General features: G+C 25.8%; 1 protein-coding gene across 1 annotated transcript; it reads left to right on the top strand.

Annotated features, from left to right (window-relative positions):
• Positions 1–5954: 5954 nt before the first annotated feature.
• On the top strand, positions 5955–9459 carry LOC126552509 (cyclin-dependent kinase 9-like). The gene is made up of 7 exons (XM_050207221.1): positions 5955–6208; positions 7138–7222; positions 8169–8259; positions 8346–8503; positions 8582–8700; positions 8764–9034; positions 9096–9459. The coding sequence occupies exons 1-7, from the start codon at positions 5955–5957 to the stop codon at positions 9402–9404; spliced, it is 1287 nt and encodes a 428-aa protein (XP_050063178.1). The 3' UTR covers positions 9405–9459.
• Positions 9460–16690: the final 7231 nt, after the last annotated feature.

Below are 16690 nucleotides of genomic sequence, written 5' to 3'. Positions count from 1 at the left end.
AAATTGGCGTTGTCTGTACAAGATTTTATTTTGGGGTATTCAAATTGTTAAAATATAAACTATACCTTTTTCACCACCCAATGGTAAATATATATCCTAGCTCCTATGCTGAAAAATCATCTCCGTTCAGAATCGTTTTTCGTGTACAATGATATCCATCATTGAATTAAAATTTAACAATCTTATACAATAGTAATCCACGCAGCATTTATTGTACAGCGGTACCCATTTGACCATGCTTTTTTTATTTGATAAAGATTTTATATGTTCATTTCTAAGTAGTTATAGGTACAATATTATTGATTTAAATACATTTTTAAGTAATAAATCAATTATATTATTATTAATTTATAAATACCTATATATTAATACAAATATATATTTTTTTTTATTAGCTTCTAACATCAGATTATTTCTATTAAATAATTATTCATTTCTGTGCTTAAGGAGGTTTCCAATTTCTATAAGAAGCAAGAACACTATGTTTTATATTATACAACTGAATAATAACAGTGTCTTATGAAGTTGAAAAAGTGTAATCGAACTAATAAAGCTAATTCAAGTTTGTGTACCAACCTACCATTGTTGATTGTACTAAAAATGTTAATTAAAATTAATGTCAAAATTTCTATCACCATAAATTGTATTCTAAAACAAAATCTTAAATAGTAGACCAGTGGTATAGAAATAGAGGCTATAATCAAAGCTTGTAAAACAGAGGGGTGGAGAGGAAAACATATAATTTCGCACCATCTTACCCCGCTTCAAACAAAATGTAGATAAAACTTTATAAATAACAAAATTAAATATTTAAATAGTATTCTAATTAATATTAATTATATTCTGATTGCTAAAAGTACTTATAATTTAAATTACAAATAAATTATTTCAAGATTTCAGAGAACCTGTTGAAATCGATTATAATTTTGTGAAAATCATTATTATTAATTTATTATCATAATTTTGTTTCAAAGTTTCAGTATTTGTTAGTTTAATTTAATTTATCTATATGATTCAATAAGTTTGATATGAAGGTGCTTAACTATTTTTCTACCCTTAGTTTAATTAGTTTTTTATTTCATTTAAGTTATTTTCAAAAAAATATACAAAATACTGTAATTTAGTAAAATATATAACGTGATTTATATTGTTAAAAAAAATGCATAACAAGTTAACTAGAACAGGCTACTAAGTACTATGTTATGACACCCTTTTGGCTTTTGAGGTAGCTAGAATGAATTTGGTTTGCCAAAAATTACTAAATTGTTCTAAATTGTATAAATTTGTAAATCAAATAGATAGTAAAATACGTTTTTGGAGCACAAATAACAAATTTTAAATAAGTGTATTAGTGTCTCTAAATATGTCTAAAATTTAATAATAATATTCTCGTACATATCACAACCACCTTGCATTCACTTCAAAGACTTTAGAATTGAATCAAGTAAAAAGGATCACTACATAAAAAGTAAAACTAATATAAATTTAAATTCAAAAGGAACCAGATAAAATTATACGCTCAACCTAACTCTCTCACACCACAGAAGAAGCGTATAAACAGCTTAATGAAAATTTTCATTTATATAATACTTAAATAATACTTCAATAAAAACTAAATTAAGTATTACAAAATATTATTTGAGTTTTAAAATTGCCACTCAAATATCAGTACTTCAATGTTTTTCAACGTGCCAAATTATTTACTGTGTCTTCGGTCTTGCATAAAATTGATTCAAGAAAATTCAGCAAAATACGGTTTTTCTTAATCATTATTATAATATAGTTCCAGTTATCCACTCGAGTACATCTCACTCAGCTACGGTTGGGAGACAAAAACAGTTAGAGGGGTGCATAAAATTATCATTTTAACCTCTAGAGCACTAGAGCTGTATAAATACTTATTGCACCCAAAAAAGTATATTTAACAGGTAGTAAATTTAACAAGTTACTTACTCCCCATTTTGAGAACGGAACTCGGCCATAATATACTTCCTAATCTACTTGCTGTAATAATATTGTTCATATTACGAAGTAAGTGAAAATCTATGTTATAAAATATAAAAATGTATGTATCAAGTAAATATATAAATATATAGTAAATATTTTGAAAATTGCATTGTGTGTGGTACATTTTAATAATATAATAAAAAGTTTCAAGTCAAACTTAAAGAGTTTTCCAAACATAAGAATTTATATAAAATTAAAAAAAAAAATTTGTAGACAATTTTGTTTTGCATAAATACCTAATTTTATCCAAATTTTTATTTTAAAATATGCTTTTAAAAATGTGATATTTTTAAATATCTCCAAACAAAACATGAAGAATCTTGTATAACATAATTTTCATGTTTTTTGATCGAACAAACATTTTTATTGATATGTTAGAATACAAAACAAACAAAAATCGAACATTATCAGTATTAATCAATTGCGCAATCAAAATATTTAGAAAATTAAATCATTTAAATTTTTAATTAAAATTAATATCTAATATTTTGTTATTTGAATTAGGAAAAAATAAAATTCCAGTTTTTGATAATTTTTTTTTTTCAGTCATTAAAAAAAATACTGGATATTTTTCAACCCCTTCTACCAGAAAAAAAATTTAAAGTTAAAATACGAACAAATTTCACCAACTTTCAAAAACAAAACATAAGTCATAGATGAATATTTGGTTGAGCAAAAGACGATTGAAAAATAAACATCAGAAAAATCTCTTATTTCATATTTGCAACGTTTTTTTTTTTTTTTTTTGAAATACTTAAATTTGATTTGGAATTTGAACTGTTTTAGAGTGTCGACTAGTTATAGAATTACAAACTTTTTTTTAATTTGATTCGGATATTTTAAAATTATAGATTTGACTCTCTTATATATCTTTAAGTTTGGACTTAGGTTCGAATTGTTGAACTTAAAATAGTTCAACCCACCTCTCAAATATAAATCATATAGGTATATATTATGAATTATGAATAACTAATATTTTACTGAAGTTTTCAAGTATCAATTACAGTGTTCAAACCATTAAAATAAATTATTTAAAAAAACTAGTAGGTATTTGAGTTTTCTGTACTACAGTATTGGTTTATAATATATTACCTATACATAATCTTTGAACTTTAGTCATCACTAGGGAACGAATTTGGATTCATGTAAATGCATATATGTAATAAAATAAGCTTTTTGAAATCTGGTGAGAAATATCCCTAATGTAGATTATTCTTATTAAAATAACACTAATTGTTCTTTGTATAATTTACATATTTCAACTTTTTACCTTATTTTGCATATTTGTAGTTTTAAAGAGCATATTTATATTAACACATATTTTTTTTATCTTGTACTTTCACGTCCACAATCACATATTATCGATAATATTACAACTGATTGTAAAAGTCAAAGATAAGATTACATATTTATAAGAAAGAGCTGAGATCGACTGAATCTAATCAGTCAGTTCATGCATTTGTGCGTATTATTTTGACTTGTAAGTTTGTACCTATCAGTTTTTATGTCTAATGCTTTTTGATATTTTAATTCGTAATTTTAAAATGTCTTAAGTAAAAACACCAATTATTAGGAGTACCTAATTTACAGATGCACATAAACGAGCATAATAAAGGTATTTTTAAAACCAATTATACAATTTTGTATTGAAAATTTGAAATTTAAATTAACATGATTACACAGCTTTAGATAAACCAATATTTATCATATATCACACAAGAACAATTTAAAACTCAGAAAAATCAAATTGAAAAAATATAAAACAAAGTTTCATTTCTAATCTGAATTTGAATAAATTTGGAGCAAGCGTTCGGAATAGCAACCCATATAGATACCATAATAAATTGCTCAACTTTTCGATTGGGCACTAATATATTTATGACCTTTTTTTGACATTTGTCACGGTAAGATAATATGTTATTATTTTACTACACCCTATATGATTGAATCAAATAAATCGATTAAATCATTTTATCCAAAAGTCAATCATATTATATGTGTGGCACATTGAATTACATTATGGTTGCCTAAGAAATAAGACATAAATTCCTGCAAGCTGATGAACTCATTTCTAACACAAAATATTTTTTTAAGGCTCCATCATGCACGATAACGTTTCCACATTATGGCGCCTAATCTTGATCTAACCGCAACCTATAAAACATGATGGCTCATTATATTAATATTATGGTTAGTAAAGCTATTAAATCGTCGTTTTATACAAAACGAAATACACTAATGATTATATTTGTAATCTGTAATCTGTCTTTGTATCATTTATTTTGCTTCAGTACGTTACACACTGGAATGTGGCGCAATCATTTTGCATTCAAACCTAGCAAACGACTTGACTAAATTAGAATCCGTTCAAAATTAATTTCTCTCCTACGCCGTATAATATCTATTAAAAATAGAATAACCACACTACGACTACTTACCCATTTGTTCTAACTTAAATATTTACTTACTCTCAACTCATTGTTCTAATACTGACCTAAAATCGATCTAATTAGTTTCAATGACACATTGGATGTCCTGAAATATTATCTACAATGAAACCTCTAAATACCGGGTACTCTCTGTCGCCGTAATTTTGTCCGTTATTAAGAGGTGTCTACTATTCAGAGGGGATGTGATGGAGGGTACATTTTTGAAAATAACTTGGATAAAATAATAATTACATATATCTACAACATTTATTATTTGTACAATACTAAAATTTATAATAATGATATTATGTAGGTATTACGTACCTATGTAAAAATTAGTAAAATTGTAAAATAAAATATCTTTGTATAAAATAGTAAAATAGCTATGAATCATAACCTAATCGATCCACCGTCGAGGAAATTATGTTTTCCAACGCATATCCCCCCCCCCTTTGACAAAATTCTAAATACGCCGCTGGCTATGATATACGAGATTTGTGTTTTACTAACACTAAATTTATCTGCTAACGCGCGATTGCCTACATGCTCGAAATTCAAGAATCTCAATTTTTTCTTTCAAACTTAATCTCTTTCACTTACTAGCCATTGCAATACGTTTACGAATACGGTCGAACACATTAAAATACTATAGAATCAAACAAAACTAAATACGAGTAGAATAACTTCGCACAGAACATAAACTAGAAAAATGTTTTCATCGAGGCGATAATAGACGGATAAGATAAACTGTAATTTTATTGTTCGTGACTCACACATGACCTAATATTTATCTACATAACGATGATAAAAGGCGATCGCCGACGATATCCATGCGGCTATCTTATGTCTGGCGAACCGCCCCCGCGCTTTGTCGTGTGTCCAGCCTTCGCAAGGTTTATTTTCACACGATTATTCTACATTTACAATAAAAATTGTCAAAATCAAAATTAAATTGTCATAAAAAAATTCGTTAGATTTGGTATTTAGGGGTTTCCCATATGAAAATAGTGAAAACGTCCCCGTTCCCATAAACACTCCGCTATTTGGAGGTGTCCATTAAGAGAGGTTTCACTGTAATATAAAACTCCTACTTATAAAAATTCATTAAATTTACATGTAAAAAAATATCATTAATTTTAGTCATTTCTCCATGAAGTAGTGAACATCGATATTTTTAAGTGTAAAAACTGAATCACTAAAAGATACAATAGGAAATGCGTGTGCAATGTTAAACCGACAACCGACGAAAAATAATCTCCACCGCAGCGCGCTGTAGTCACTCAAACATGTTCGAGATACACTATAGTTAATACTAACTGGCGCTAGAGAAGCGCCATCGCCCATCATTCACACTGGTTGTCTGGCGCTGTTCATGTGAAGTTATTACGATCTACAACAACGATTTTCTCTAGTTTCCATGTAATCTCATCAATATAAAAATTACATTGTAGTTTTACAATAATTGAATCAATGTCTTGCGTGTGTATTTGCGTATGATAAATAGATTGTTAATTAACCATGGAAAACAAAAAAGAATCTTTACCAACTTCTCAAGAATTTTCAAATGAGTTTATAAAATTCATGACGTCAACCGCGACTAACGAATATTCGCCAAAGATGCTGCCATCGCCGTCACCGGAACTGAATGCTAGCCGTTTAAAATTGGAAAAAGAAAAATATTTAGAACAATTTGAAAGAAGTAACGGATTTGAATTCTGTAGAGACGTGAATCAATACCAACCATTGGTGAAGATTGGCAAAGGAAGCTACGGGTAAATTATACAATTTAATTTGTTTATTTGTTTTTTTTTTTAATCCAATAATTAATATTTTTAAGATTCTTCTATTATGGATTAGTAATAATTGCCAAAATCCGTGATTAGTTTATACGTACTGTATAAAAAAAATATCAAATTTGAAATTAAAAAAAAAAATTATTTATTTTTACATATATATACCTATTGGATATTTTTAATTTGCTATAAGAACATTTTATGACTAGTCAAGTTTATAATTTTGAAGCTTTTAGACCTGTATAAAATTTTTTATCAACAATTTATAGAAAGAAAAAACAAAAATTTTAATTTGCTTGCTTACTGTAATTTTGTTATATTTCTAATAAATAAAAATTATTTTTTTAAATGTATTAATTATGAGATTAATGTGTTAAATTTTTAATTTTTTTTTCTCGTAAACAAAAATTTAATAATATTTATTTTAAGAGTTATTAACTATAATTTTATATGACTCTAACACAGTAAAAAAAAGTTTAAAATATATATCATTGATAGAAAATGCTATTAATTTTTTTTTTTAAATTTCAAATTTCAATACATCTATACATTTTTAATTTTAACATACAACATTTATTTTTGATAATATAATTACATATTTATAATATTTTTCCTCTGATTATTTATTTGAACAAGAGCTGTTTTTGTCTCATCTTCGTACCAACTAGTACATTTGACTAATTATTATAAACTAAAGATAGCTAATCAAAATGCCGTAATAACTTCATATCATTCATATAGAATAATGGACAACAGTTTTACAAACAAAATAATGAATAAGCATATTATATTGATCAAAATCAATATCAGTTCATATTATCGATACTAATTGTTGTTATTTATGCAATTCATTTATTATGAATAAATTAAATTTACCGTCTTATATATTAGGTATATATTATTTTCAGTGAAGTGTTCAAAGCACAAGATAAAAATGATCCTAATGTTATGGTGGCTGTAAAAAAAATGATTATGCTACGTGAAGAAGAAGGAGTAAGTTAATGTCTGTTTGTATTTCATAAAATATAATTTTAGAGTAGTTGTAGTCGTTCTCTGGTGCTCAAATGTTACCTTTTGCACTACAGATACAATTAAAACGCTTCTTAGTACCATCAATCTAACTAGTTAAAATATATTAATGTATTATTATTTACACAAATAAATCAAATAGGTTAATACAAACCTATATTTAAATTTATAATTCATTTTTCTATGAAAATTAAAAAAAATATGTTTAAGAAAATAAATATTTAGTAATAATAGAAACTTAGGCCTGTAAAAAAAAATGCATATTTATCTTTACAAAACGTATGGAAAAATCAGAAAAAATGTCATAACAAAATTCTGACATCCATGATATAGAGTATAGACATAGTTATTGCATACCAATTTTGAATATCTATAAATAATTAGAATAAGTGGTAATAGAATAAGTGATATTTGGTTAATAATAGATTATTAAATGAATGACTTTTATACAAATATTTAAATATATTTGTTTTGCTCTAATGAAACTATATACATTTTACAATATTTTATGACAATCCATTATAATTTATAACTTAATAAGCAATTTGTATTTATTTAATTAACTTCCATTTTAATACGATCGATATACCAAATTACATTGAATTATTCTAAAATATAATAAAGGTAGGTAATTAAAACAAAAGTCATATTTTTTATACATATATATTTATATATATTATATTAGATGCCTGAAGAATTAATTAATCAAAATAAATTAATTTTCAGTTTATATTTATACTTCGTAATTATATATTTTCAACCATTTATTAAAAAAGTATATTATTATCCATCATGTTTATTAAATAAGTAACTTGTAGTAAACACTCATTGTTTAGTGATATTTCGTAATATTAGTATAATATTCGGTAGTACTACTAATTATGAGTATTGATATATTTTCAAATTTTAGTTTCCGGTGACATCTTTAAGAGAAGTTCGCATATTAAAACAATTAAATCATAATAATGTGATAAAATTAATAGAAATTTGTCATAATAAAGGTAAATTTTATTTGAGAATACCTATAATATATTTTTACATGCATCTGAAAAATAAATGTAATATAAATGTTTTATTGCCTGTAAAGAAAATAAACATAGGTCAACATTTTTTTTGGTCTTTGAATTTTGTGAACATGATCTAGCTGGTTTAATAGCTAATAAAGAAATTAAATTTGAGCTAGCTGATATAAAACAATTCATGAAACAATTGCTCAATGGTCTCTTCTATATACATCTAAATAAGGTAAATATATTTATTTTTAATTTTAGAATTGTATAAATGTAATAATTAATACTAAACGAATGATATGTACCTAAATAGATTTTACATCGAGATATAAAATCTTCAAATATATTAGTTACTAAAACAGGAATTCTGAAATTAGCAGATTTTGGTCTATCTCGTGCATTTAGTATACCAACGATAGATAAACCAAACAAGTAATTACAAAATCTTTTAAATACTTACTATTTGTTTAATCTATTATTATTAATGTTATGCAGATATACTAATGGAGTTGTAACACTATGGTATCGTCCTCCTGAGTTACTGCTTGGTGAACGTAATTATGGTCCAGCGATAGATATGTGGGGAGCAGGCTGCATTATGGCTGAATTTTTTACTGGATTTCCCGTTATGCAGGGTTCTTCAGAAATAAGTCAATTAATGTTGATATCATCATTATGTGGGTCAATAACGCCAGAAGTATGGCCTAATGTTGTTAATCTCGATGTATACAAAAAAATTGTGCTTCCAAAACAAAATAAAAGAAAAGTAAGTATATTAAATTTTTCAAACTTTGTGTCTTAGACATTAACTAAACGTTTATTTACAGATACATACACATTTTATACACCATACTTCTAGCAGTTTGGGATGTGATTTGATTGACCATTTATTAATGCTCGATCCAGAAAAGAGATACGACGCCAACACAGCTTTAAATCATGATTTTTTTTGGAAAGATCCCATGCCCAGTGATTTATCTAAAGTCATGTCACAAATAAAAAATAATTGCCATGAATACAATGTAGTGCAAAAACGAAAATTTCAAAAGAACGAACAAATTGTAAAATGTGCAAAACCAAAAGGAGTTATTAATAATGGTGCTTCAACTTCTGGATTTCACGAACACATTTACTAAAGAATATGGTGTATAGCTGCATAATCCTACAGTGATTTTATATAGGTACTTTTCGATACGATATTAAAAAAAATATTTTTTAGATTAATTAAATGAATTAAATTTTTAATATATATATGCAATTTTAATTGATATTACGTTAAATTTTATGTATTGTATATTTTTATTATTATTATTATTATTATTATTGTATTTTAAATTAATATTAGGTAATATAAGTACCTACATGCAATAATGTTACTATATATATTTATTATTTGCCTATTTTTTGTTTAATGGAATCAGAACTAAGTTAATTTATTTATTTTTAATATGTACCTACATATTATTATGTTTGAATTTAAAATATCGTAATACTATATTACCTATCAGGTATAGTAACTTTAAGTACCATATTATGTATTATGAATAACACTTTTCTAGACAAATGTGAAACAAAATATGTAATACTTTTTAAATGTAATTTCATACAATTTGTAGAAATCCATATTATTTTAATTTTAATCGTACTGTGGAGAGTGTTTCTCATTAAAAAAAATCTAATCTACTAATATAAAATTATACTAAAAATTACAAATGATATTGATAATATTTTTATCATAAATGTAAAATGTATTGTGGCATTTTTCATTATACTATGTTAAATAATTATCGATTTATAATATAGTTATAAGATTGCTTTGTTGTAGTAAGGTCTAATCCAAGGGTGGGCAAGTAAAAATAAATATAATTTTGTAAAAAAATAACAATAATTTACTAAGTACTTTAATGCGAAAATTACATTTATTTTCCTTAACCAGTGTATTGAAATCGGGAACTCGTGGAGAATAGCTTATGCTGCATAAGCATAAGTTATGCACAATGTGTTCTTAAGATGAGAATCTGTTAAGTGTTAATATTACATTTATGAAATCGTAATAAAACCGAGTATTACCAGATCGATAAAATATTTTCAATGAATTATAAATAATTATAAATAATTACAACTATAATCTGAGTTTAAAAAGTGAAATGAAACATACATTTTCTGTCAATAATTATATAATAACATGATAATATTGTATAGATACTATAAAGTATATACTACTAGAGTAAATAACATAATCAAGCACAATGGGTTCCGGAGTTTTGCTGTTCGCCAGTGGCCGACCCCTGGACTTTAGTCATTGTAAAGGATGTCACCGTTTTAGTGAAACTGCCATCTGACCGTTTTAACCTTTAAAATGATTACACATAATAAGGTGAATAGTTTACACGTGAATTTTATACCATTTTAAAATAAATTGTTGATATTTTTTTGCGTAGAATCTCAAACGTCTCCCTACTATTATTTTCTTATTTCCAAACGGCTCCAGTCAAAAAAGGTCTAACAAACAGGTAAATTCTTAAAAAGCTCCAATAGAAAAAAATATGAAAAATCTACAACGTATATTATTATTTACTTCACACGATGACATTTGTAAAAAAAAGTTAGATTGATTTTTGCTATTTATACTAAAAATCTATTCTTATCGGTGTTTGCGGTTAATGTATAAATCAATTGTATTGACTTATACAGCAGTTATACGAGTAACATCTAGTTATACTATACCTATTTAATTTTATTATATCTATATTACAATTATTAATTACTAACTTTTAATAGGCACAATAGGTACATGTTATTTGTTTTGAGCAAACATCATATTACTTATAGAAATTACCATATTATCAATATAAATAAATGTATAATAAAATATTATCATTGGTTATGTAGGATGAAAGACAATTTAAAATAATAACTATATTTCTGGGTGATTGTAAACTCGGCCGAGGAAAAAAAATGTTAAAAGGGTCTATTGTAAACTCAGCCTGTGTTTTTTCAGGTAAAAATAATTTAGATGTAAACTCGGCCCAGATAAAAATGTACATATACTCAGATATAAATAATATTATATTATATAATATATAATATTTTTGAGAACCATTTAGCATTACTCAGAGGAAACCACGAGGTGGTGATTCTCATTATCCTCCAAAAATTATTTTCATTTTCATATTATTCATAGTATGAAATTCGTTATATAAATGTAAAAATGTAAAAATGTAAGTGAAAAATTGTAGTGTAATGATGTATAAATCAATTTTTTAAATTAAAAAGCCATGTGTTTAACGTATTCACTCACTGATATTTCTTTATTTTTATTTTGTAAGTGTTCTTTCTAAGAGTTATTTTTTTAAAATTAAATTATACCGTGCTTATTATATTTTATTGGTAAATAATATCGGGCCGAGATTACAACGAACATTTTTATTAACTGAATTTCCGAGACGAGTTTACATTCTACCTAATTTATTACCTACAATTTTAGGAGCCGAGTTTACAACAAAAAAGGTAATCGCGGGTCCGGTTTACATTTGCCCATAATATTTCCTATGCTATTTATTAATTAACCCTCCCATTACAGTGACCTACAGTCAATAACGATATACACAATAGTTCGACTTCGACACTAACTATAACATAGAGGACACTTAGTTTTTTTTTTTAATAATGTAGGTAGTAGCTAGTAGGTACTGGATAGTAGATACTAAGTACCTATTTAGTGACTAATTTAAAATAAATTTGTCATGTGTACTAATAACAAGTCATCAACATAGTTACGAATCAATTATCATTTAATTATTGAATCTAAATGATATAATTTGTGTATGTTGCAAGACTTTTTCGGTTTTTTTTTAAAAACATTATTAAAAAGTTTTTTTCTTGATTAAAAAACTTGAAAATATAATATAAGAGTTTTCTTAATATATTAAAAAAATTCTTAAAACGTGTCGGAATTTAAAATTTAGATGAAATCTGTCAAAATTTAGAAAAGATGCCTATTACTTTGTACTTAAAAAATTCATATTATTTTATATAATTTTGATACCTAAGACTAGAGAAAATAAAAACAGTTCATCTTATTGCAATTAAAAAATGTTAAGCCTTAAATCAGATTCATATCTTATAAATGTTTTATGTTCATGTTCTAACTAAATTTATCTGTACCACGAAAATATGTAGGTACTGCATCATCATCAAAATTCAAAACCACGCCCTCCAACAACATAATTGCATCTATTCGTAATAAAATGCCTAATTAATAACTAAATATCTGTATTAAACTAATAAAAACTATACCTAACTATAATACATACAACAACTTTGTGTAGGTACATATCATACACTTGTACTTAAGTTTTATTTTAGTTCGATTTAGTAACGGTTTTAAAGTAATTTTATACAGTGCTTATGAATGTTTTAGTTGGATGTATTTATTTTTAATTTGCAGAGAGAATGTAGATATTATTATTACACTATACGTTTTGAAACCGACTACGCCGATTACGGTTTATCTGCATTAAAATGCGATCCGTACCGGACTAAAAAGTTGTATGTACCTATATATATAGTTTAAATAAGTATAATAATATAGGCATATAATGATACCCTTGTGTTAAATTGTAATTTGTGGGAATACGAAATAATTATATATATATTACAAATAGTATAAGACAATGAAATCGAGATATGTTAATTGTGGGTCAATATAACAAATCTTAAGTTAAAATAAAATAATTAAAGCGATTATTATAACTCATATATTTTTATTATGGAAATTGGAAAGGAAAAAAGTCATTTCTTGATCATAACAATATAGTAAATATGATTAGTTCAAATTAAACATTACTAGAAAGTTATATTCTTATGATAAGAGTGTACGTGCGCAAATATTATTCCTATTTCTTATCTTCTACTATACTGAATATTGTATTGCCCGTGGTCATGTGTAATCAAACACTAAATATGAATGAATATAATGTGTATGTAAAATTATACATGACGTATACTAACGATTATAATATATTTCTTACATATTTATTATTTATGTTCTGTTGATACATATAATATTTGTCTGAACAGTGTTATTAACACATATTATTATATTATTTAAATGCAATTGATAAACGATAATACTACGCCATACAACTCGTATTACCTATACTTCGGTAGCATTGCATTTTATAATATCTATCAAAATTATATTCATGGGTTAAATTTATTGTGCCACTGAATTTAAATATTATATTATACCTTATACTTATATATAAATATTTATATATACATTTAATGATCTCTTTATATTTATATACATATGATTAGGAAATATTTTAATATAAATATGAACTTTGAAGTTTGAACAGTGGTATAATGACTAATACAGAAACAGATAGTATGAATCACTTATAAGGTGAGACTGCGTGAGAGTTCAAAGGTTTTTTTCTTATAAAGAGATTATAATGGGTTATACTCACTCGTGTTGAGGTATAGTTTCTGCCGTAGAGCCATCGTATTATTCATTTTTTATTTTAATTTGAGTTATCACGTGTATTTAAAACATACTACATGATATTATTTATTAACGTATCAAATTATATTATAATATTTAAAAAAAATATTTAATATGTTAATAATTTCCGTAAAAATTAAAAAACTTATAATATCTGTACCTGTACCTATCTACTATTCTTAAAAAAATGTTTAATGAACAGTAATATGGTAAAAATACAGGACAGACGAAACAAAATAAAGTTATAAATGCTTATTGGATTCGAAATAAATAACTATAATTACTGATCAATGTTGTGTATAGAAATTAGAAACTATTGGAATATACTAAATGCATTGAAAATAAAATTGCACCTGTAATAATAAACGCGTAGCCGCGTAGGTATGTATATATTAATAAGCAAATGCGCGTAAAATAGAGACTTCCCGGGCGTTAATTGAATTGTCTTGGAAAAAATAATATGAAAAATGTATGCTTAATTAATATTATATTATACGTATTTTTATACGTTATTTAGACTCGTGAACAATACTAAAGAACGGCGAGCCAGTCAGACCATGACCTGACCTATGCCCCGACAAGTTATCGGCTTCAGAAATGAATAAAATGAACAGTTGTTGTGGTACTCACATACTAATTATATGTTTTATAAAAACAATTTATTATATTTAAAAAAAAAATAGAATACCGTTTTCTGGTTATTTTCCCAAAATGTAGTGACGAAAACGATAAATATCTTTTTGTATGACTGTGTTATTATTGATATAACATGCACAATAATATAAGTTTCTTTTACCTGGCGCAGTGAGTGGCGTAACCTAATCAATGACAATTATTTTCAGGTATTTTTATCATTATTTAATTTATTTCACTATAATGCACCATGTTCGAATATGGAGGAATTCGTATATATATTTCGTTTATATATTCAACCTATTTTTGTCAAATAAACGCATATTTATAAGTAATGTAATAATAATTAATAAGTTATTAGAAAATCGGAGATGGTGGACGGTCCATATTTTTATTGCTATGCCGCGGTATCCGCACCACACATAAACTATAACAATTAATAATTATTGGTATATTTTCCTGGAATTCCATGTAAACTAAAATTTATTGTAGCAATATGACTGCAAAATGTATATCGTATATGTATAAAAAAAAATGTAATACATAAATATATAAAATACTAACTGACCGCCTAACGTTGTTTTTCCGTATTATAAATTAATTGTTAGATTTCTAAATGTCTTATGAAAATATATAAAAGACATAATAAACTGTAATATTCAGTAAGCTATAGTATTTCTTGGTAAACTATATTATCCGTTTTTTGGTAATAGGAGCATATTGCATATTTATATACATTTTTTGCGAGCTTACTCGAGAACATGCAACATAAAATTAGAAATGCGTATTATCGATGTTAGTAATTTTTAATGTTTGGCCTTTCGCTTTGTTAATCGCGAATCATACAAAACATACAAAATAAAAAAGGTCGGGTTGCGGGTAGATAGAAAAGTGGAAACCCGCGGGCCGCACAATATGTATTTGTACATATTTATAAGTAAGTATACAATTTACATGTTTATTTTAATACATAGTAGATAACTCAGAGGAGTTTTAAACTATTAGTTTAATTACTAATGCAAAATATAGAAACCACTCTACTCTATCGTTAAAAAATAAATAAAATCATGAAAATCTGATAAATAGTTTTAGAGTTTACATTGTACAAAGATTTTCATTTCACATTTAAATACATAATACCTAGTTAGATTAATTCAAATAACAAAGCCTAAAATATTTATTGTATGTAATTTTAAATATAAGTAAAGTTTGCTATAGCATTAAAATTATTTCTTTCGTTATTTATTTATTGAAATGACTATAAATTGTTGTCAATGTCTTTTCATCTCGAAATAGGGTAGAGTGTCAGGAGTGTGTGGGTGTGTTTAATAATACGTACTGGTACTACTATCTCCTCGTCTAACAAAAGAATAATTGTTCACGTGTGTGGTCTGTTCGTGTAGACGTCCACTCCCCGTGAAGTGGGGCGGCAGTTGTATAGGGTGAGCAATCGTAACGATAGAAATTGAATTGTTTGCACCGTACCGAGGTTAAACCAATGACGCGTATCGTGATGGCTACCTTTGTCACGTCCCACAACATTAAAAAAATATACATATTTAAATAGCTATAATATATTTTTATTCTAAAGGCGATTTTTTAAAATATTTTTTTTGACAAGGGTGGAGGGAGGTAATATTAAAATATTTTGCGGCGTACCTTTATATAAATATTTGATTTAATATATGGACCCACGGACTAACGAAATAACTGAAAATAAAAAGATAGACAAGACAGTCAGTACAGAACAGACAAAGTTTTTTTTGTAGCTTTTGGAGCCTTTTTAAAGTGCGATAAAAGTTACGGGCCATTTCTATTGTTATTATCTAACCAATCAACGTAAATCCGTATATGACGTATTGGTTATAATGTCAGGAATTTATAGATTTCGTACATAGTGTAAGAAATATTTATTGAGTGCTGTATACTATTTTGGATAGTGATTTATTGTTTTGTTTAGGTATTAATTCAGTAATTTTTATTAGTGATGTATAACTATTCTATTTCTACAATTCTACATAATATATTATTATTAAATGTTACGAATTAATATATTACGTAATTTGATTCATAAGGATCATATTATCATTTATTATACATGTTAAATGTACATAGAATATAGATATAGATATGCATATATGTATTCTGTTTGAAAAAACATCAACGTTCAATAGGTCAAATTCACTATACCTACACAATTTAGATACGTGTGTGTATTTTGGGTGTGTCGTCGTTTCGGAATTCTAAAAACATATATAGTGCATACACAAAAAACAATCA

This window comes from Aphis gossypii, chromosome X (assembly GCF_020184175.1).
Source record: "Aphis gossypii isolate Hap1 chromosome X, ASM2018417v2, whole genome shotgun sequence".
Classification (NCBI taxonomy): Eukaryota; Metazoa; Arthropoda; class Insecta; order Hemiptera; family Aphididae; genus Aphis; species Aphis gossypii.
Note: the sequence above shows the minus strand (reverse complement) of the source record. Positions and strands in the feature narration are given on the sequence as shown.

Bases quoted from the DNA above. Each gene is read 5' to 3' on its own strand.
- LOC126552509 (XM_050207221.1), top strand. From the start codon at position 5,955: ATGGAAAACAAAAAAGAATCTTTACCAACTTCTCAAGAATTTTCAAAT. The intron at 8,260-8,345 runs GTAAATTTTATT...TTGCCTGTAAAG, and splicing joins AGAAATTTGTCATAATAAAG to AAAATAAACATAGGTCAACA. The intron at 8,701-8,763 runs GTAATTACAAAA...AATGTTATGCAG, and splicing joins ACGATAGATAAACCAAACAA to ATATACTAATGGAGTTGTAA.